The 22,441-nt window shown below is 39.7% G+C and overlaps 3 protein-coding genes across 4 annotated transcripts; 2 read left to right on the forward strand and 1 right to left on the reverse strand.

Moving 5' to 3' along the window:
- The first annotated feature begins 938 nt into the window (after positions 1-938).
- On the forward strand, positions 939-3,176 carry si:dkey-165a24.9 (probable G-protein coupled receptor 132). Its single transcript, XM_063900415.1, has 3 exons — positions 939-1,234; positions 1,319-2,127; positions 2,422-3,176. The coding sequence occupies exons 2-3, from the start codon at positions 1,547-1,549 to the stop codon at positions 2,846-2,848; spliced, it is 1,008 nt and encodes a 335-aa protein (XP_063756485.1). The 5' UTR covers positions 939-1,234; positions 1,319-1,546; the 3' UTR covers positions 2,849-3,176.
- On the reverse strand, positions 2,827-15,145 carry LOC134875773 (prostaglandin D2 receptor 2-like). The gene is made up of 2 exons (XM_063900414.1): positions 14,356-15,145; positions 2,827-5,790 (listed from the first exon to the last, which is right to left on the reverse strand). Exon 2 carries the CDS (start codon positions 5,714-5,716, stop codon positions 4,655-4,657), a length of 1,062 nt encoding a protein of 353 aa, XP_063756484.1. The 5' UTR covers positions 5,717-5,790; positions 14,356-15,145; the 3' UTR covers positions 2,827-4,654.
- A 2,225-nt stretch (positions 15,146-17,370) lies between these two features.
- On the forward strand, positions 17,371-22,421 carry LOC134875706 (uncharacterized). 2 transcript variants are annotated; one of them, XM_063900305.1, is made up of 6 exons: positions 17,371-17,500; positions 17,608-17,931; positions 18,021-18,368; positions 18,452-18,583; positions 18,961-19,010; positions 19,088-22,421. In XM_063900305.1, the coding sequence occupies exons 1-6, from the start codon at positions 17,458-17,460 to the stop codon at positions 19,214-19,216; spliced, it is 1,026 nt and encodes a 341-aa protein (XP_063756375.1). In that variant the 5' UTR covers positions 17,371-17,457; the 3' UTR covers positions 19,217-22,421. The 2 variants fall into 2 exon arrangements, with proteins under 2 accessions (XP_063756375.1, XP_063756376.1); XM_063900306.1 differs by having other exon boundaries at positions 18,452-18,571.
- The last annotated feature ends 20 nt before the right edge of the window (positions 22,422-22,441 follow it).

Here is a 22,441-nt window from a genome sequence, read left to right on the forward strand (position 1 = left end):
GCAAGGACTCTATCACTGAGGAGAAAGAATACTTGCTGGTATTCTTAAACTATAGCATGTCATATACTTGTCACTTAACTATAGCAGAGATGAAGATGAAGAGATGAATATTAATTTGGGATTTTCTTTCTACATCGTGTTCAGTGATTTGGCTAAATTGGGTGGTTATTCTGAGTGTAAGAGGTGATAATGTGACATATGAAAGTGTTGCGTAATAAAATATACGCCATGGAGTTCAAGTAGAAAACCTCCTGCCACCAGCCTGGTCGAGACGCAACTTATCTGATACCTATCAACTGAGGTCTTTTTGAAAGACACTTTCCCCTGTAATTGATTGCACAACATACAGTTGTTATCTGTCTCTTCGTGCTAATGTGGACTAGACAGGTCACAGAGGCCTGAGCACAATGTTCTTAATTAAATATGGGCTGTCATGTCTAAGAGTATTGTTAAGTATAAGTTCAATTTTGGATTATCCAATTAATCAGAGATTGATGACATTTTAAAGGAAACAAAGTGAGTGATTACACCCTCCTCCCTTTACAACCATGGGGTAAAACTACGGCCTTACTCCCATTGTCTCAACATACCCATTCTTACCTAAAACAATTTCAATTGTGTAGGATTGTTTTTTTCTCCTAGTAGGACATGAGCAAAGTTCACTCTGGGTAAATGTAAACCCACTCACTGTCTATAAAATCCCCACACATTCACTTTGACTGGAATAAATGTGTTTAGTTCTAGCAGGCTGTTTTTGCGTGCTTTATTTCTGTGGTCTTAATCTTGTCCCTCAATCAACTCTCTTGCGAATTGCATGAGATAAACATGAAAAAACCGAACTCTCTATTCAGGAAAAGATATCAAGACAGCATAGCGAAAGATTAATGTGTTTGATGGCACATAGCCAGCAAGTGACAATCTAAAGGGCATTAGTGGACGCCGCACATCAGTTCCTTTCCTCACAGCTTGTGTCCACCTTAATCATCGTCTGGAGTAAGAGAGCTGAAACAGGGAGAAAGAGAGAGTATATGTTTTTGTTCTGAGGCAGAAAGGCGTGCTCCTGCCTCAGGATGTTGCTTTTAAAGCTGAAGAAGTAGGTTTCCTGTGGAGGAAACGATCACAGAATAGACTTGGTCGAGACACCGTGTTCCCAGCATTTCTTCAGTACAGGTCACCCAGCAGCAGATCGGGCAGCAAGCTTTTGTGCAACACAGTCAATCCTAACCCTTAAGAGGTGAGTGGAAAAAGCTTTGTTGGAATTGCACGGTTTAGCTGCTCATGCTCCTGCTGATTTGAGAATGCTCTCTTCTATCTGCAGGTGTTGTATTCCCTGATGGATCCTGGATGCTTTGGAGAATGGTTTACTGACACAACGTTAGCTGACCTTTTCCACAGGAGAATTCATTCATGAAAAGTATGCAAGTGTCTCATACTGCATGCAACTTTAGCTAGGGAAAATTTATGAGTATTTCTACACCAAGTCATCGTCCATGTCTAAATAAGGTCACTTCTAGTTTCCTATGTCAGGTCCTTGACCAACAAAGACATGTCCAACAAAAGCTGTGAATTCCCGTTAAAAGCGGACATATTTGGCCTGACCTGTATCTACAGCCTGATCTTCTCTTTGGGTCTCCCAAGCAACTTACTATCTCTATGGGGACTGTACCAACTGAGTCGTTCAGGCGGAGGAGGCTGCCAACTGGTCTACATCCTCAACCTGCTGCTGTCAGACCTCCTGCAGCTGCTCACCCTGCCACTCTGGATTCTTTATCTCCAAGGTGAGCACAAATGGCCCTATGGCCAGCTAACCTGCGAGCTGGTGGGGTACGTGTTTTATGTAAACGTCTACGCCAGCGTCATGTTCCTGTGCCTGATAGCGATGGACCGCTGCCTGGCCATCGTGTACCCGTTGAGCAGCCGCAGGATACGGACTGTTAGGGTGGCCGCGGTGTCCGGTGTGGCTGTTTGGACCCTCACCTTTCTGTTCTGTCTGAGTGGGCTCTTACCGTCAGTGTTTGACTCTGACAGACTGCTGTGCCTGGAGCAGTACAACATCAGCACCAGATACGCCTACTTCAAGATCACCACCACGGCCCTGGGTTTCATGCTGCCGTGTGCTATTCTTGGGTGAGTAAATCTTATGTTTTGTAATGTTGTGTAAACCTGTTTACATAATTGTTGATGTATTGTCTTTGTCAAATCTCTGCTTCAGCAAAAGGGAAGTCAAGTATTGACCAACCTTAAGTTGTATATTACAATAAAAAATGGTTTCTAATTAAATGTGGGTTAAAAACTGATACATTAACCCAAACCCTAACCTTAACTCATTCTAACTAAGACAATTGGTACAATGTCCTATGGGAACATAGAATCATTTTCTAAATTCTGAGTCTTTTAATGTGCAATTTTGCTTCCCTTTAGCTATACATCAGCCCACATTGGGGTGACACTCCGACGATCTCCTTCTCTGTCTGACCATGAGCGGCACAAAATCATGGGCATCCTAGTTGTGATCACCGTCAACTTCATTGTTGTGTTTGGACCCTATCACCTTGTGGGCGGATACAGATTTGTTTCCTTTCTGCTGACTGACGACCCATGTGGATTAGAGCATTCCATATTCCTCGTCTATCGCCTATGCTATGGTCTGACCAGCCTCAACACCCTGCTGGATCCCCTCTTCTACATCTTCCTGTGCACTGATGCCCGGCTAGAGCTGCAGAGATCCCTACCCTGTTTGGGAAGGGGGCAAAACTCCCGAAAAAAGATTATCCTCAGTACAAGAGCTCACCCAGACAAGAAGAAAGAGACTGAAACTGGTCATAATAATCTTCTAGGAGGAGTTTAATTTGGATTTGACTGTAAAGCTTACTCAAAGCAAGTGTGCCACCCAGTGGAAATGCATGGTCACTTTGTTTTCACTTTTTTATTTTGCCTTTTTACATTAGCCTTTAGAGTGTTGGAACCCCAATTTGCTCAGTTCAGTTTTCCGTTTCAAATCCAGACTTCTCAGATTTTCCACACCCATTGTCACCACATAAAGCCAGAGACAATACAGTTGATTCATTTATTTACAACATTTGTTTTTTAGCTAGTTCATGGAAATAGACCAATGCTGGCACTTCACAAAGGTTTTAATCTCATTTAAACAACAAATAAATATTCATGCTTTGTCACTTGTTTACGCTCACTTATTTCAAACCGCTACGGAAACACGAGCATGGCTGCGGGTATATCATTGCAAAATCGGTATTTTCTCTTTTTTTATTTATGTTTATACATTTCACAGCATTAAAACAAAGGAATCACACGTGCAGAATACTATAATGGACATATTTCCCTTATTACAAGCTTAATTTGCAAATTTATGAAAAAAAGAAGAGCATAATCTAACTCTAGAATGTTGCTTGTGTCAGTTCCTGCAGATAGTTATTACATCTAGCAGGAAACATCGCATGTATCTGTGACTTGTAGTACTAACAGTTTTTACAAAGTGATAAGTAAAGAGAACATTTAGCAAGCATTCAAGTCAAAATAAGAAAATCATTCAGAAAGCGTTATGTCACTGTGGAGGTGATGAAATGCACTATAAGCATAGGTGTAAGTATTCAGTACTGACTGTAGAGTAATGATTAATACATCCTTCTGCTCTCTGTAGAATACAAATCAGTCAGATTGGAAAAAAAATGTGAACAAATCCTCGACACATTGGAAGGACCATGCAATTTACAAAAAAAAGCCGGAATTCATGAATGGATAATTATAGCAGTGTATGTTGCCATCAGATACAAATAAAGCTACCAAACATGTGTCGAAAATATTGAGGAGGGATGAACGATTTCCAATGTAAAAGCTCATGTAACATTTATTATAATATACATTGCAACATCACTTACTCCATCAGAACAACAACAACAGCCCAGTGGATTTTACTCTACCTTTCAAAAATAATGATATTTGAAATACCTTTTTAATCAATGAATTGTTGCACTTTATGCTTATTTTGTATTTATTTAAAGCATGCCAGGAGCAGGAGCATTTATACCAACTAAGCTTCCAGGTCAATTGGAAGCATTTCTAAATACATTTCAATTGAATAATGATCTAGTAATATTCTCTTATCTATGTAGGGTTTTTATTAAGTATTCATTTCATTTAATTCCATGAAATTGTAATGACTTTTGAATAAATGTCACTATTTGTGTTCAAATGAAACCTGCCTGACAATCTACAAGGCTAGCTAAAAAAAAAACAGTTTCTAGATATGTTTTCGTTGAGACATTTGTGCAAAAGTATTGAGTTTCACTGACTGTAGTTTGACTTTGACTCAAAAAGAAGCTAGTCAGATGGAAGTTTGGTATTTAAGCATCGACTGTATTTCGACTGTGTTTCCAGCCTGAAGATTGGTGAGTAACAAGGAGTCTTTTGTTGTGCTGACGACTATTAACAATTAACAAGTATAAGAAACGGCATCAAGAGGAATTTCAAACTATAGCACACAAACAACAACAAATAAAGGCCTGTCTCATAATAGGCTTCTTTCAAAAAAGTAAACAAAGAAGTAGGGCAACTATAAGAACGTTTAAGGCACACTTTCAGATGGTTCTGGGCAGATTAGCACAATTGTTCTACTACTCTACCGGTTCCTCTGCTTTCAGACACAAGGCTTCAACACAATCTCGGTGGTGCTGATGGAGCTGCGAGCGGTGCTGCGGCGTCGGGCCTGTTCTGCCAGATCCTCAGCCAGAACAGCCTCCATCACGGCGCTCAGAGAGTGTCTAATCTTCCTGCATAGGTCAGGGCAACTGAACACATACAGAATGGGGTTGAGGACACTGTTGAGGAAGCCGATCGTTGCTGAAATTGGGAGGGCCCTGCTTGCGAATTCCTGCGCTGAATGCCCAACGGGTGCCATCACCTCCACGATGATGAAGATGTGGTATGGAGCCCAGCAGAGGACGAAGCTAACCACCACGGCAATGACCAGCCGAACGAAACGGAAAGGGCGTCGGCAGCCTCTGCGCGCCAAGCCGATGTTCACGGCAGCATAGCTCAAGATGATGATCAGTAGAGGGATCAGGAAGGACAGAAAGAGCTTCATAAAGGCCAAGGCCTCCTTCCGCTGATTACACAAACGTCCAAGATCAAAAGGTTCAGCAGGTAGGAGTCGAGCGTAATTGTAGTAACATAGGATCTTGCCATTATGTAGGTTAACGGTGTCACGGAATATGTAAAAGGGAACCGTGAAGAGCCCAGCCAAGGTCCAAATCACCCCACATACCTTCCACGCAAGCTGGACGTTCCTGTAGTTCTGCGCCCAGACGGGTCTCAGAACCACTAGACAGCGGTCCATAGAAATGGCCGCCAGCAGAAAGCCACTGACAAACATGTTGAGGAAGAATATGGAGGAATGGATGCGGCAGAAGGTCGTGCCCAATGTCCAGGTGTTTCCGCGGGCCATGTAGAGGGTGAAGAAGGGCAGACAGGCGGTGGCCAGTAGGTCGGAGGCTGCCAGGTTAAGGATCCAGATGCTGATGACAGAGCGGCGGACATGGAAGCCCACTACTCCGAGGATGAGGATGTTCTCTATGATGCCGATGGAAGAGAACATGCCATGGAGGGAAATGGTGAACATGTTTAAAGAAGTCATCTTGGCCGTTTGGTTTGATAGGGTAATAAGGCTGAGGTTTGCCTTCTGGTTGTAAGGACAGTGCATCTTGACGGAAAAACGTCTCGATGTTTCGATGAGCTGATGTTAAAGTTGGACCTTTGTCTTCACGCTGTGGTGATCTAAAACAGAGAGATACATTATAAAACTCAGATGTTATAGGGAAGTTTAAGCTCTTAACATTACATTACGTTACGAAAACAACGGAAGTTGTTCACGACAAGTATGCATTCTTCAACCCAGTTGTTTTTCATGCTTCAACACATTAACAGTATATATGCAAGCAGAGGGGAGAGGAAATTGAATGTGTGAAGTTTGTCAGCTATCTCTAGCTGTTGCATGAAAATTAGGTTTCCTTTAAATAGGTTGCGCAACCTATAAAAAGTCACATGTGCGCCCAGGAGGTAATGGTTCATCAACAATTGAATAAGGCTTTATGATCAGTAATAAGAGTTAAATTAGAAAATGTTTGTTGTTAGTTTAAAACCTAATTTTGAGCTTATTATATATTTACTTAGCTTTAGCGCATTAATACATTATTAATACAATAGATGTATTGATGTTAACATAATATAACCAAACAAACAGCACTTATTTTTAAAATTCAAACTATAACAGAAACAATAAAATAAGGCTAGTGCAATTTAAGCAACAGACAGCTATCCATGTTTTATTGTATAACTTCAAATTCACTATTTACGTGTGAATCTCAAGTTGAAAAGATGCCTGTTTTTACGGTGGTGTATTGCTATCACACTAAAAAAAAAAATAATTATCACGTTATAACGTGATATTTTCACGTTATAACGTGAAAATATAATTATCACGTTATAACGTGATATTTTCACGTTATAACGTGAAAATATAATTATCACGTTATAACGTGATAATTTCACGTTATAACGTGAAAATATAATTATCATGAAATAACGTGATAATTTCACGTTATAACGTGAAAATATCATGTTATTTCAAGATAATGACATGGACGAAACAGCGTTCGCTTCAAAGAAATAGCCTATAAAGGAAGTAAAACGTCCCGACGCGCAACCGAATTGCCCGAGATGGATGTTTCTGATAATATATGCTTTTATTTCCTACTTGGCCTGAGACACTGGGAGATATTGGCATTTCTTAGGATGGACGGAATTATAATAAGCATGCCAACGCTAAGGAGGCGACTGAAGTTCTTGGGGTTGTTCAGGAGGAAAGCCCAGTCAGACTTGGTGGAAGTCGCGCTCTTCATTCAGGAGCAACTTAACCATTATGGAATGTTGCATGGCTACAGGTTTATTCATTTGAAATGCATACAAGCGGGTTTGGTTGTTACTCAGACCACTGTTCGCTGTCTCCTGAAAATTCTCGACCCAGAAGGAGTGGAGCTGAGGTTAAGACGTCGTCTGAGACGACGTCGGTACATAAACCCAGGCCCGAACTTCTTATGGCATGTGGATTCATATGACAAGCTGAAACCATATGGAATATGCATCAATGGCGCAGTGGACGGTTTCTCGCGTATGGTTATATGGCTACACGCGTATTCCACCAGTAGCAATCCTAGGGTCATTGCGGGGTACTTTATTGATGAGGTTGACAGCAGGGGCGGCACTCCCTCTCGTGTCCGAACTGATCTGGGCACTGAGAATTGTGTATTGGGGCAAATGCAACAGTTTCTAAGAGGTACCCATAATGATGCGTTTTCCGAAAGATGCTACATTACCGGTTCGAGTAACCATAATCAAAGAATTGAACAATGGTGGGGATTTCTGAGAACACACCATGCGCAATATTGGATGAACACATTTCAAGAGCTCAAAGACCAGGATCATTTTTCAGGCGATTTCTTGGACATGAATCTTATTCGGTTCACGTGCTTGGAAATAATTGAGGTAGGTACAAACCTTGGTTTCCCTGTGTGTTAGGCCTATAGCGTAAAATCTTTAAACCAAACCCTTGCAGGCTGTTCAAAATTGCGCCCTGGTGGCCAGCAGGCCACCAAAGTCCGAACCTCGGTACCTGTTTAAAAGCTGAAAGTAAATGTACGCTAAATGTCTAAATGGATATATTATATTAGTTTCAACTTATGTTTGCCTTGGATAACTGTGATCGTCTATTAGAGAGGGTTGTTGGTGAGATTGGGTCCTCTGCGTCGGAGCGCACTCTGAGAGCGCATCTCAGCTCTCAGCTGACGAAATACAAGTTCCAGACGGTGTCGCCAAAATGTAATAGGCTTTGAGTGGGGCACAATTGATTGACGAAAGCACTTTCCCATAGTGATATTTGATTTATCCATTCAATACAATTTAATTTAATACTAAATATGACATATCGCCAAAAGTTCTATATGGTGGGGATAATTATTTTCCACAATGCTGGTACTGGAGCAGCACCCGTCAGAACTGTTACTTTCTGCCAACATAAATACATTTGGAACTAGAAGCACTCAGAGAGCGCAAACCTCCGTCAAGACCATGCGGTCACTGATGCCATAGCATCTACACGCCATAACATCTAGACGCTAATGCGGATCTAATCACTTGTTCCTTTTGTCATTTCCAACAACTCCACAAAATTTCATCAAAATCCGTTCACGACTTTTTGAGTTATCCTGCTGACAAACAGACAAACAAACAGACAGACAAACAAACGTACGCGACCGAAAACCAAACCTCCTTGACGGAGGTAATCAGCATTATGGTTGTCCCAAGGTTCTAAATAATATATTTTTTCTCAACATGAGTTTGTCTTTGAATGCCTGAATCAACAAACAAAAACATTTATTCTGTAGGCTACCACATTGTTATCTAAAGGGGCTGTGTTTGGTCTGAAAAGGGGCCCCTGCATAGTCTAATTTCTAGTCCTTTTTTCAGAGGGAGCTGCAGCAAGTGGCCCAGCTTTGGAACTGCCACAGAATTCGCCCAAGCAGGAATGCAGTTTCTCCAAGTGGACAACCACTCATATTGTACAGCATTCCACAACTGTTTGGCAGTACAGATCACTTGAAAACTGTACGACCTCAACAAGTACAACTATGCCGAGAGGAATGCCTGCCAAGAGGACCATTTCCATGCGAAGAGACTGTTTTTGATATTTGCTGTCTCGCAATGGCAGAAAATCATCTGCACACACCCTCTACTGCAGAGGAAGCCATTGAACTGTACCTTTTTTTGCGAGCATCCATCCATACTCTGCTGTAAAGGGAGACATACAGACCAAAACACATTTGGGTTGTCTTTTGCCCGTTTTTACCATATGTTCTCTTTCAGACAGGACAAATAATGTTCAAACTAAGTCTTTATTTTCACTTAACTTTGTGGCAATAGGCATTCTAGCTGTGATTTTTTCCCCTGGTTTACACAATTTACCCCATGATTTCTGGAGTATTGATTCAGGACTATAATGTCAACTGTGTTGATTTGTTTTGAACATTTCATATTTGAGGAATAGACAGATCCCAACCATAATATTTTTGTTTTAATTTATTGATCTATTTTGCCTACTGTAGTTTACCAAGTAATGTATAGGCCTACAAGAATTCAGTGTGGTTATGTTTTCTTTTTTTATAGGATAAAACAAACTTAAATATGACACAAAATAAACTCTTGTGTTTCCCAACATTATGATGCAATATGATCAGTGAAAAAATGAGTGATAAGTGCAAGTCTACATTTATTTTGTAGTAACATGTATAGCAACAATTGTAGTATCACATTGCTGCCTTTGGTAACTCATCAACATGTATTACCTGATAAAACAACAGGTCACAAGAGTATAGAAATAGATTTGTGCTCAATTAACATTGAAATCAATCGGTCTTGAACTCACAGCACTCTGGAACTCATCAACATGAATTACCTAATAAAAAAACAAGTTTAGATATAAACAAACAAGAGCAGCACGACCCCATACATATACAGGTATTAAGCATATCGCTCTCTGTGGGAACTCATCAACAGGTTACATATGGAAATAGATTTGAGCTCAACTAACATTAAAATCAGTCACACAAAAAAGTGGTAAAATCTTGAGCTCTGCTCTCTGAAACTCAACATGTTGAAAGAAAAAGGCTTGTTTTGCAAACGATGTGTACCTCCGTCTCTCAAAAATGAACCTGTTACACTGAGACAGATGAGATACATACCACTCTATACAATTGTGAATGCATATGCGCTTTTATCAGTCAAAATGCTGTCAAATTCAGTGCGCATTTCAGGATAGGTAGCATATGTCCATGGCAGTTCAATAACTGCACCACACGTATGGGCCACAGGTCGTCGGGCCAGTCCATCTATTGGGGTGAACACAATCTCAATTTTGTTCACACAGATTATGTCTGACCCTGTGATGAATCTTAACAACCGTCTGAGACCTGTAGCATCCAATCCGCGAACATATTGTTGAAAGAAACGAAGGCTCTGGGTCTCTCTTTGAGTCATAGGAGAGGCTTCTAGTAGCTTCAGAAACTTTTTGGCTGTTGGTTTTTTTTCCTCATACATGTCCAAGACATGTTGAGGGCTTGTGAATGCATCCTTTAGGAAGGCACCAGCTATCAAGGACATCTTCTCAGATGCATATCTTGGCTTTTGGATAAGCTGTTTGTGTGCCACCTTTAGAAGGATGCCTTTCAAATTGTTTCGTGTTGGAAGGGCTGTCACATCCATGCGGTCCAGCAGATCTATCAGCTCATCCCTGTCGTCCTCTGAAAGATCTTCTTTTAAGGCAGTAGTGATTAACTTCCTATCTGATTGACAAACAAACAGAAGAAGACTTTCAAAAAGCACATCATCTGAGACTTCATTCTCACCAAAAATTAGTGAAACTGCGAAAGCGGGGGATAAGCGACAGGGAAAATAGCCATGGTCTTGAAATCCTTTGAGTAGGATTCGGCCGATGGATTTCCATTCTTCCTCTTGCCATTTAGGACACAGAGATGGAACCCTCAGGTCCTCCCCTTCAGCTGTGTGGTCCAGAAGTTGTGTCCAAAATGCAGCATACACGTCCCTTGAGACACCATTGAGGTCGGCTCCTCTTTCATCAATGTAAGTGTATCGAAGGGAGTGCTTGAGAAGTGCTGAATCCTTGAATTGGGCTATCATCTCTTCCAGAAGATTGACCCTGTGTAGTTTAATTGTTATATTCACAACAGATGAATCTGTAGAGGTACCTGCTACATCATCTATAGCTGACTCGGGAGCAATTTCTGCTGCACTTGTGGAGCGAGACATGCTGGATGAGTTGTCACTTGCTGTGTCTGGAATGATGAGTGCTGAGCTTGCACTGGGGAATATGACTGATATGATGGCAGTGTCCTCATTGAGCAGCAGGTCAGGTTGATATAACAAAGTGTCATCCAGTTGGCCAGCCATGGGTTCTCCGAGAAAAGGGCCAATCATCACCTCAGATGTGTCTAGAAAAGCTTCTATATCGACAGTTTGAAGAGGCAGCTCGTCCTCTTCATGCATGCTATTCTGCATTTGTTGGTTCATCTTTGATTCTTCCCCGACACATTCTTCAGCATCTTTATCTTTTGGAACCTTTGTGCACAGGTAGAATCTCAACACTCCCATTCTTAGTACGCTGTAGAGTTCCCCAACTGTAATAGCATCATCAAAAATAGCTTCTTCCTGATAATCTACTATGTCATGGCTAAATGTTTCAAACTTTCCTAGCTTATTTTTTCCATTTGGGAAGAAAATATCTTTGGCATACTGCAGTATGTCAGTCTTCTTTGATTCTTTGGGTACATCAAGGGTCCTTGTCCCCCCTCCTTTGCGCTTTCTGACTTGTTTGCCTTCGTGAATCCATCCCAACTCCACTTTTCTTGTCTTCCTTTCTGCAAATTTGTTGCACGTTGCATAATGTATTTTCTGTCTTTTGGTAGACGTCTCCTGGTTATTGTTCTCATCACTCACAGCAATGCCCATTTTTCTCTTCAGTTTTTCCAGCATTGAATGTTTTGCAGATTCTTTTGTTTTGGCAGTGGCACTGTGTTGCAAACAGAAGCGTCTTGCCGCAATCCTGTCTCCATAAGTTGGGATGTAGTCAGCCAGAGTGTTGTCATCCATATAATCAAGGACTGTGGCATCAATCTGTGAAGACATAATAATAATTACAACTCAAGTACAAGACTACACAACTTACTGTATGTACACACACAGGAATCAAAGAAGGGGCGTAGTATGATACCATTATCGTTATGAACTGAGACTAAGTGATTATAACAAGTAAACAATGAATGCATACAGTAATTAAATTAATAATCATTTGTTTGGTAATTAAATACATTCTAATTCAATCCTTTTATCTGAAATGATGAATGTATTCTTCAATTGTTGCTCAGTGTGTTTTAAAATTCACCTTTTGAAGGAATTAAGACAAAAAAAAATCAAGTCTCATCAATCAACTTCTCACTATTGGCCATATAGCCTAAAATGACACTCCTAAACTCAGATCACTAATTGTCCAGTCAATCAAACCCAAAAAGGGCCAAACATAAAACAAATTGCAATAGTAATGGTTCCTTTTATTGATCCTTAAACCCCATTGTATCATATTAAAATCTACCTGCATCTACCTTCATCTTGAAAAAAGTCTGTTCTAGAAGGTAGATTTTGAATATGTGATGTAGGGGGAATTTTGCTTTTTGTTTTAAGTTTAGCCTGTTGCTGCAACAGCTGCATAGGTCTTTTTTTAAACCACATAGCCTATTTAAGATGATATCTCATTTGGACATTTAATCATCATATTTCCGAAAACTTTTAAAACAAAAAATAGTTGCCTTAATGTGAATTAACAACTGTGAACGTTTCAAATTGATATCTCTTTGGTCCTATTCATAGTAGGCTACGCGGATTTCCCTTTCGTTGCCTCCCTATGGAAAAATGAATAGGAAATCTCCAACTTTGACGTTAAAAAAAAGTATGTTTCACTATATAAATCTGTAGATTTTTCACATGTTATTTAGATATACCTAGGAATGACTCAAAACTTGGAATGATTATCATTGCTATTTGTGCCGTGGCAAACGCTAGACTGACTGAACCATCACCCGAATCAGAGTTTACAAGCAAACAGCCTTAGATATGGCGCCCTTTATTAGGCCTATCTGTCGGTCGATCGATGGCGTAGCAGGCACTAGCTATTCTTTTTACCCTGCAGGATAGGACTGCCTACACATTTCGTGTTAAAAGTATTGCATTCTGCATTGAAGTACAGAAGGTTATTCATGAAGCAGTTTTTAGTGTCCAAACATTGCGTTTACAGCCTTCTCTAGTAAAAACTGTAGTATTGCAGTGATACCAAAACTAGTTCTGAAACAACATAGGATCCCTCCACTCCATGTTTTTGCTAATAATAGGCTACTCAAGTTCATGTGAGGCCCTGATGATGGTGTGTCCAAAGTGCTGTGCCATTTTAAGGCTCGTAAGAGAGCGTTTACCGAAGTTACCGGGGAAAGTGCCCAAAGTCCAAACAGGACAGCGCTTGGGAGCAGACTCCCATTTACTGGAGAAGCCAAATAGCTAGCAACTATCCCCCATTTTCAGATTAGCTTACCCTTGCGGTTTAGTGCATGCCGTCAACAATATTGTTCTTTATCCGTGAAAATTGAAAACCACAAACATGTGTCAGTCAGAGCTTATAGCTGATATAAGCAGAGACTGTAAAATAGGACTTTAGTATCTTTGATATAAGGTCACATATTTGCCGCATTTTAGCAGGGCTGCGCACTGCCAACACTGCCTATCGCTCGCTACAGCACCTAGCAGCCATGTTCAGCAGTTCTACAGCAAACTACAATTTGAGGACAGTAAAATACACTTACATGATCTTGCTCCATTCGGAAGAGACAGTCCTCTGGAACACCCCGACCTCGAAGAAATCTCCAGAGTGGAGAATCCACATTTTCAGCCATTCTCAAGTAGGCCTAAACGCTACAGATTGGACATTCAAGTGAAAGGGAAGCGCGCTAGTAGACTGGCTTGGCTGTGTATCAAAGTAAAGCCATGTTTTCACCTTATAACGTGAAATATCATGAAATAACGTGATAAAAGCTCATCACAAAATAACGTGATAATGTTATTTCAAGATATGATATTATCACGTTATAACGTGATAATTATATTTTCACGTTATAACGTGAAAATATCACGTTATAACGTGATAATTATATTTTCACGTTATAACGTGAAAATATCACGTTATAACGTGAAAATATAATTATCACGTTATAACGTGAAAATATCACGTTATAACGTGATAATTATTTTTTTTTTTAGTGTGATAGCAATACACCACCGTATGTTTTCCTGTTTAAACCCACTTACAGAATAATCTGTTATAGTGTGGGCAGTCTGTGTTGCATCTGTATATCTTTGCTTTCTTATCTTTTACATTTCCCATATCCTCCCCGGAATTTAATTGAATTTACCAGTCTAACTGTAAGTCTTTGTAATCGGATCAAGTTACACAGCAAACATTTATACTCAGTAAAGCAATGCACTCAAACATCATTTCTGATGTACTCTTCTTTGACGTGACCAGGCATATGTTGAATATCCTGTTAATCACAGCCTTCACATGTGAAAAAGGTGTAAACACAATACACCAAGCATTAGTGGTTTCTGCTACTGATGCAAACTCTGCAAAAGCAAAACAATAACAAGCATTGCCAAGAAAAGTTTTCTTACCTATTCCTATGTCTCAGGCAGGTCCGATGAGGTCTCTGTAGCTATGTTACTATGTGACTCAGCATCCAGCGAAAGCCTAGTGGGCGTACATGTACAGTAATAGGAAGTCACAAACCTCAAAAGGAACTTAAAGTTCTTAGAAGATAAAGTAGAGCTAAGCGTGAAACCACACTTATTTGAATAATAGTCAGGTGTTTGATATAATCAAGGTCTATTGGTTTCTGAGAAAACTGAAAATTATAGTCTATAAATGATAAGCAAGTAACATAGCAAGGTATGAAAAGCGTTGCAAAGAAAGGTACATGAATGCCATGCAAATTACAGCTTCTAAACAGCATCTTTATAAAGACAAGTCTTCATTTCATTTTGTATAGTTAGGATGTCCATTTCAAATGTTGGCTAAAGTTATCACTGCAGTTGCCTTTTTCCAGCTGCCGACAACAAACAAATTAAATGAAAATGGAAGCAGGATCTTTTCCTAGTGGTTCATAACACATTTTCTGTTTCATCTTTGAAAGTTGTGTACAATCTTAGATTTAGAATCTTAAACTTTCCCAGCACCTAAAACCTACTCTTCGAAGCAGCAAACTTCTATGTAATAAATGCAGTTGAGAAAAAACGAATTCAAAGTCAAAAGCAGAAGGAAATGGAAATACTCGTTGTAAAAAATGTAATTACGTGCAGGACTCAGTTACTGTATACCACTGAGGTTAACACACTAGCTTTTTAAAGTGTCAATCTACTTTAAATAAGTCTTGATATGAGGAAGAGTTGCCTTTTCTCTGAAACTCAAATGAAAGCAGAACGTGTGAAATACAAACATAGTCTGGTTAATTTCTATGTTTATGATGTAACTGCATTTTGAGTTGCAAGATTAAAGTTGCATTTGATCAAAAATAATATCAGCTTTAGGAGTTTTCTACCACGGTGTTCCTACACACACGGTGGTTAAATAATGCTGAACACCTCAAGAAAAGAAAAGCAGAAGTTACCAAACATGAGAAGGAGAGAAGCTGCTGCATGATGAAACACGAGAAAACATGTGCCAATCATTCCTATTCATCGGTACCAAAATAAACACGTCTCAGGCCTCATTGTGTTGCATTCAAGGTTAACACTGACACTGTCCAGCAGTGGCTCAGTCAGTAGGGGCTTGGACTTCGAATCGTAGGGTCGCCGGTTCAAGTCCCCGAACAGACTTGAAATATGGAAAGTGGACTGCTACTTGGAGAGGTCCCAGTCACCTCCTAGGCCCTGCTGTGGTGCCCTTGAGCAAGGCACCGGACACCTCCAATCCCCCCTCCCCATTGCTCCCTAGGCGCTGCATGATAGCTGCCCACTGCTCCTAGTACTAGGATTGGTTAAATGCAGAGGACTAATTTCACTGTGTGTGCTCTGCTGTGTGCATGCATGTGACAAATAAAGAGGGTTTCATCCTCCCATTCTATCTACATCTGCTGATGCACTGTGGTGTTGGCATGTTTTAGGTTTTTGGAATATTTTAGGAGTTCTTCATTGAGAAAAGCATCAAAGCCATTACCTATGTGTATTCATATACCTCAGATTGAGGAGGAACAATGCGGATTGGGAGCGCTTTGGAATCCCCCAGTCAGAGCTGGTTGATGTGGCCAGAGAAAGGAAAGTTTGGGGCTCTCTGCTGGAACCGCTACCCACGACCTGACCACGGATAAGCGGGAGAAGATGGATGGATGGATATTCATATCCTCTTGCTCTCTCTCACTCTATGTTTCAGTTCTTCTTGTCTACATTTTTTTCTAAATACGTGATAGAGACTTTTTTATGTGGTGATTAAGCAGATTATAAAGCCACAAGCACTTTTGCTTTTTGTACCACTGATGTTTGTTTTTAGGTGTCTGTGTGTGTGAGATAAAAAGAAGGGTTTGGGAATACTACTTAGTCTTACTTGATAGTGTGGTGGAAACTTCTGAAGCAATGGAGATAAAACTCAGAGAGACATCGGGGGGTTGGAACTTTGACTACATACACTGGAGGTTTATTATGAAGTTAACGGCCGGAGAATTGACAAGACATTTGCTGCAGCCACGAGTTGACAGCGTGATTGCCCGACCAATTCTGAAAATCTCGAAAATAGGAAGAGGTTTTAACTAGTTCCAAATGGATAATCAACATTCTTCAAACGCCAGACTAAACAAGCTCAGACAATACGTCTAACTAAAACTGTCATCTAGGTCACAAATAAGGTGTTTACCGGAGCATCTGGGGCCAGATAAACTGGCGCCCAGCTGACCGTCAACAATAAAGCCAATCTTAGGTCAGCGTGAGCTTGCACTGTGGGAACAACAAGGCTTCGGAAGCCCAGGCTGCCCCTCCTTAATGAAGATAACAGCACCTGCAAGGCTGAAAAACTATGCCATGGCAATACAGACAGAGGAAGAAGAAAATGATGAACCAGGTCAAAGGTTAAACACCTAAGCAAAATATTCCCTAACAGATAGTACAAACAAAATCATCTCTGTTGTTTTTGGAATGTAGAAACGTATAATTTACCCTGACTCCACCGCTCCATGGCCACCCACTGCCCCTACCCCTAGCAGTTCTCGTTCTTTATTAACACATTATTATTTACCAACCTTGGCCTCCTGTCTCTGTTCTGCACCTGGGTTCCTAGCTGACCTTAACAGTAGGCTATGTTACTGTTAAGGTCAGCTAGGAACCCAGGCGCAGGTTAGATGACTGAGGAGGAGGAGGTGAAATGAGTCCAAGGCTCGGAGGAGGTTCTGAAAATATTTCATGTCTATGCTGGCTCTGTTCTCGGCAGTCATTTAAAGCCTCATTTCATGCACAAAACTTAGTGAACAATACATCTAAACCACATCAAAACCAAAGTGTGACATATTTAGCCGAAAAGGATGTTCTAAAAAAGATTGGGTTTTAGGTGAAAGGACAAATAACAGTTGAAACGTTTTCACTTCCGTTTGAAGAAGTGTTTACATCCGCAGTTCTACATTACCTGGGTCACTGACACATGCCTTCTTTCCACTGACGGTGGTACATTTCACATCGACACTTTTACTGAAACCTCTATCAAACTGGCAGAATCTGAGCAACGGCACGTAAAGGATGTTCAAGATTTATGTGCTCGTAGTTATACTCTTCAGAGCCTGTAAGTGTATTTTTTGTAAATCTAACATAGGCATTTTCAGATTGTGATGCATGAGATTTTCAAATGTGATAGTTGCATTCCACTGTAATTAATTGTCTGTATTTCAGATGGCGCTTTGCTCTACACCCAACCCGGGAAAAACGTGACTTTAAAGTGTTTCTATACCTCCAGTGCCAAAAACCTGTGTTGGTACAAGCAGGTAGCAGGGAGGCAACCTAAAATAGTATCCTCTATCTACACACATTTAAGGAACAAGAACATTTTCTACAACAAGTTTAAAGACAACCAACGCTTTGCAGTTCACACCAGACCGGGGATCTACCATCTGAACATTTCTAATGTCCAGGACTCGGATTCAGCTATATACTACTGTGGACAAACCAGTGGCTCAGTCACTGAATTTGACAATGGCACTTTTTTGGTTTTGAAAGGTATTTTGTTCCAGGTTAGGGACACAAACTCCTTTTATTTTATTGTGTCCTCAATTTCCTAACCCTTTCTTTAAATTTCTATATTTCAGAGTCCAGTCTAAGTTATTCACTCCAGCAGCCTGAGTCCGACTTTGCGAAACATGGAGGCTCTGTTAATCTGAACTGCACGGTGCACACTGGAACCAATGACACAGAACACAGTGTTTTCTGGTTCAAAAGGGAGAAGTCAACAAACTCTCATTTGAGAACAATGTACATCCACAGAAACAGCAGCAGTCAGTGTGTGCATAGCTTGGGGTCCGAGTATCCTGCACGGAGCTGTGTGCACAGTTTATCAAAGCAGAATGTAAGCCTGTCTGACGCCGGGACGTATTACTGTGCTGTGGCTTTATGTGGAGAGGTAGTCTTTGGGAAAGGAACAAGACTGGAGGTTGTAGGTGAGCGCCATTTTGAAAAAAATCTCAATTAAAACCATCTATTTTGATTATTTCTTGTGTACATTTATTTTGATGTTTTACAGAGAAAAGGCAGGACATCTTCCCTCTCTTGCTGCCAAGTGTGGTTGCAGCTCTTATCGTGTCTGTTCTGTTGAACATCATCTTAATCGGTATCCTCTGCAAAGTGTCAAGGAGAAAAAAAGGTAAATCTGGAGGTACTACTTTTTATTATTTAGCTGCTCTTTTTGTCAGGAAAAAAGGAGGAAAGCTTATATGACAAAATGTCTAAAGTATATTGTCTTACTTTTATTTAGCCTGGCAGAAATGTGTTTTTTTTCCCCCAAGGTTTTGAGTTATCGTTCTCTTGGAATTTTATTGGGGTTATTCAAAGCATTTATAACATAAATGATCTCTTTTTCAACTAGTTCAATATTAATACAATCAATTTGTCGGGGTACAAGAAAACAAAGTTAGTTAAATGTATATTTTTTAGAAACATTGTCAAGCTGTCATTGGATGAACCACACACCTGATTTTTTATCATTTGTGAACTAATGGAATGACGATACTATTTGATTTTCTTTTATTACAGGGGTGTCTCCCCCCCTCACTTCTGTGGCAGAATACACTCCTAACATTGAGGTAAGCTCTAAATAATGTTTTATTGTAATGGACACATTACATATTTATAACGGTTTGTTATGTTGTTTTTTCTACAGAATCAGGAATCTGACGGTTTGCAGTACGACGCTCTGGAGTTCAAAATGATGCGTAGCAAGAGCAAAAGAAAGAAGAGCACAGAGGAGGAGACGGTTTACTCTACAGTAAGACTGTCAGACCTGAAGTGACCACACTTTCTACACCTTTCACTGACTCCTGCCATTTCAGCGTATGTTTTTAAATGTTATAAGATTAACTTGTGTGTTTTAAACATTCTTTAAAGCCTGTTTATTCTTTACTGGGAAGTCTAAAGTGTCCTTATAATCCTAACCCTCATATATGTATGAGGAATGGCAATGATGAGTGATTATTCTTTTTTAAATGCAGTTGTTTCAATATTTCTCTTTATTTTCTGCAGGATCTTTTTGTAAATGTTACTTTTGTATTACCACTTAACTTGTATGCATTTGACATTGGAACCATAATAGTTGGTTTTTCATGACTTGAGTTGTCTTACCATGCTTTTAAATCTCAGATTGTTGCTAACGTGGTTTCCAAAATGTTTTGCATGGCACTGTTATAAAGTAAGGATACTCACAGAGACAAAAATGATGGTCAAATGTGAAACAACAGAGTCAGAGATACTGAAACTTTTAGCCCCCATTATATTTCTTTCAGACTTTGGAAAGCTCCAGAGTGACAGAAGACATTATCCAACTGTTTGCCAATATTTTGCACATCTAAATTAAACTCAGTGGAGTCCACGTTTATATTCAACATTAGGCCTGTGTCAGATTGTTGTATGCAGTTATGCTTTTGGTCGGTAGGGAGCAGCATTCCTCCAGCTGTATGCTTACACTGTTCTACGCTTATTTGGTGTCACACACACACACACACACACACACACACACACACACACACACACACACACACACACACACACACACACACATACACACACATACACACACACACACACACACACACACCAGCTACAGAGCGGCGTTACCTCAAGATAGATAAGATCGAAAAGATAAGTTATTTGAAGTGCACACACACCACAAAGACATTGCCTTTTCAAAGACACATTGATTATTGTGTGTTTCCCCCACAGACTGATATAGAGGTAATGTTGTGGTCACCAGACATGTGTATATATACTTTTTTGTAGACCCTGTGCGCCATATTTGAATGACTGCCTCACGTTTAGTCATTATGCAATCATAAATGCTCACTTTGATGGTTTTATGTAGATAAGTTTGGTCAAAATAAACATTTAGTTTTGAACTACAGCTGCCAAATGTGCTCAAGTTTTAATGATCTAACTATGCATGATGGTTATTTGTCATAATATAGTATATTATGACAAATAACCATATATATATATATTAAATATACTAACTAAGTTTAGAACTGTAGTGGAAATGTGCTGTTTTGTCCGAAACACTCATACATTTAGCGATGTATTTTTAAGGACTGCAGCCTGCTGAGAAAGTAAAAAAGAAAAGAAAAGAATCTTCCCGCTCTGGTCAGCTCGCTCACATCGAGTTCAATCTAGGTGGTTTTGTTGCCCTCCCCTCCTGACAGGAAATGTGGTTTTAATCATGATCCTGTTTGTTTGTTTGAGTTCACAATGACGCCTCTGCTTCTTACTTCTCTTGTCAGAAAGCAAATACTTACAGCCACAGTTCATAAAAGTGAATAGATACAGATGAAAGGCACTGATACATCTAACTACAAGAGGTCATGGTGGAGAAGAGGTTACTGTCAGTCGCTTTTACTTTCTCTTTTCTACAAGCTTGTGTTCTTTTATTGTAACTAAAAGTTGTCTTGATGTCTCTGCTTTTGACATATATTTCGATAAATATAAAGAAAGATAATTTGGATGTGTATATGGTCACTTATATTTGTGTTAAACAGTGCAGAAGTACAAAGGAAGTATATCTGTCCCCGTCTGACCTGGTTTACTTTTAATGTCAGTATTGAAGAAGTGGAAAAATGAGGTGTGGTGTCAATGTGGTTCTTTAGTAACCAGCTCATGTGTTCGTGCTCATAGTTTTTCTGACATATTTCTACAGTTACGACACACTAACAAATGTATTTAACCCTACTGTTTTTAAACACGTCAACATTTGGTGCAACACCATGGTCAAAAAATAAATATGAAAAGTGAGAACTGTGGGGGTCAGATTAGATTAGTATTGTATTTAACCACTCTATCTTCTGTATTGTTCTGCAGAGGCTTAATATAAAGTATGAAATTTAATGTGTTGTAATGAACCAAATGTATTCCTAGGTCAGTTGTAGAAGTTATTTGCTTGTACTGAATAAGTGTTATTAACGTAAAGACCTTTTACACACACTGTTGCTTCCTCTTTTCATAGTTGCCACATGCTCTGACTCATATTCTCTTAAAACAAAAATGGGAGGATCTTATTTTCCATTTCAGCTTAGACTTGTTTATGAAACAGTGAACATTAGGCCGTCACTTTGCACAGCTCAGGAAGTGAGTTGGTCAGTCTTGCCTGTGCATAGAGACCACAAACATCAAAAGACATTTCAGTCACACGCAAACGGGCGTGTGCATCTACTGCAGGAGTTGACAGTGTTGTTAGATCTGCAAGGTAGGGTTAGAAGGACCTTAACAAAATTATATTATTTTCTTTAGAGTAAAATACAATTATGTTTTTTATAACCTCAGCAGAAAGACAAGCTCCAAAACCGCCAAAAACATTTTCATTGAGATTTTTTAGCAAGCACCATTTATGCAAAGTATATCCTCATTCCCTCTAGCCAGCCACTGTCTTGTAAATTGATTAAGCTAATTCTTGACTTTAGTGAAATATGTTTTATGCAATTTTGTAGGAATTGCAAGTTGATTTTAAGTTAATAAAATGAGGGTAAACCAACAGCTGTCTGGGCAACGATAATACATCTGTCAGTCTAAACTGGTATGCTCTGGGAAATGGATACAAATGGTTGCGTTACGCTATCCAGTACAACTATTTTATAAGTTTGGAATGAACACAGCTATTAGCTAGAGACTCAGATGTTGAAACAAATTGTAAACTTCTAGTGGGAACCAGTGTTAATGTTCCAAAGCTAGGCTAACTAGCGTTGACTTTTAACAACAGAATGGCTGCTGCTTTAAGTAAACCACTGATAGATGTGCGTTTAGAAAATAAGGGGACAGTCCAATATAAAATAGGCATCCTTCTTCAGTGTTTCCATTTTCCCATGTGTGGCAGAAGCTAATGGTTAGCATATCAAAACAGAGTGGTACATGTTTGGTTTTTTTTAAACTCCTTACCATTTAACATAACATCGCCTTTGAATAACTTCTAAAATTAGAGGGCAAAAAATGCAACATTGAATTATTTATAATTTGCTATTAGCAACACAAAAATAAGTAC

This window comes from Eleginops maclovinus, chromosome 14 (genome assembly GCF_036324505.1).
Source record: "Eleginops maclovinus isolate JMC-PN-2008 ecotype Puerto Natales chromosome 14, JC_Emac_rtc_rv5, whole genome shotgun sequence".
Lineage (NCBI taxonomy): Eukaryota > Metazoa > Chordata > Actinopteri > Perciformes > Eleginopidae > Eleginops > Eleginops maclovinus.

Coding starts and splice junctions, on each gene's coding strand:
- si:dkey-165a24.9 (XM_063900415.1), top strand. CDS start 1,547: ATGTCCAACAAAAGCTGTGAATTCCCGTTAAAAGCGGACATATTTGGC. Junction 2,128..2,421: donor CTGCCGTGTGCTATTCTTGG/GTGAGTAAATCT, acceptor GCTTCCCTTTAG/CTATACATCAGCCCACATTG.
- LOC134875773 (XM_063900414.1), bottom strand. CDS start 5,716: ATGCACTGTCCTTACAACCAGAAGGCAAACCTCAGCCTTATTACCCTA.
- LOC134875706 (XM_063900305.1), top strand. CDS start 17,458: ATGTTCAAGATTTATGTGCTCGTAGTTATACTCTTCAGAGCCT. Junction 17,501..17,607: donor AGTTATACTCTTCAGAGCCT/GTAAGTGTATTT, acceptor TCTGTATTTCAG/ATGGCGCTTTGCTCTACACC. Junction 18,584..18,960: donor AAAAAAAGGTAAATCTGGAG/GTACTACTTTTT, acceptor CTTTTATTACAG/GGGTGTCTCCCCCCCTCACT.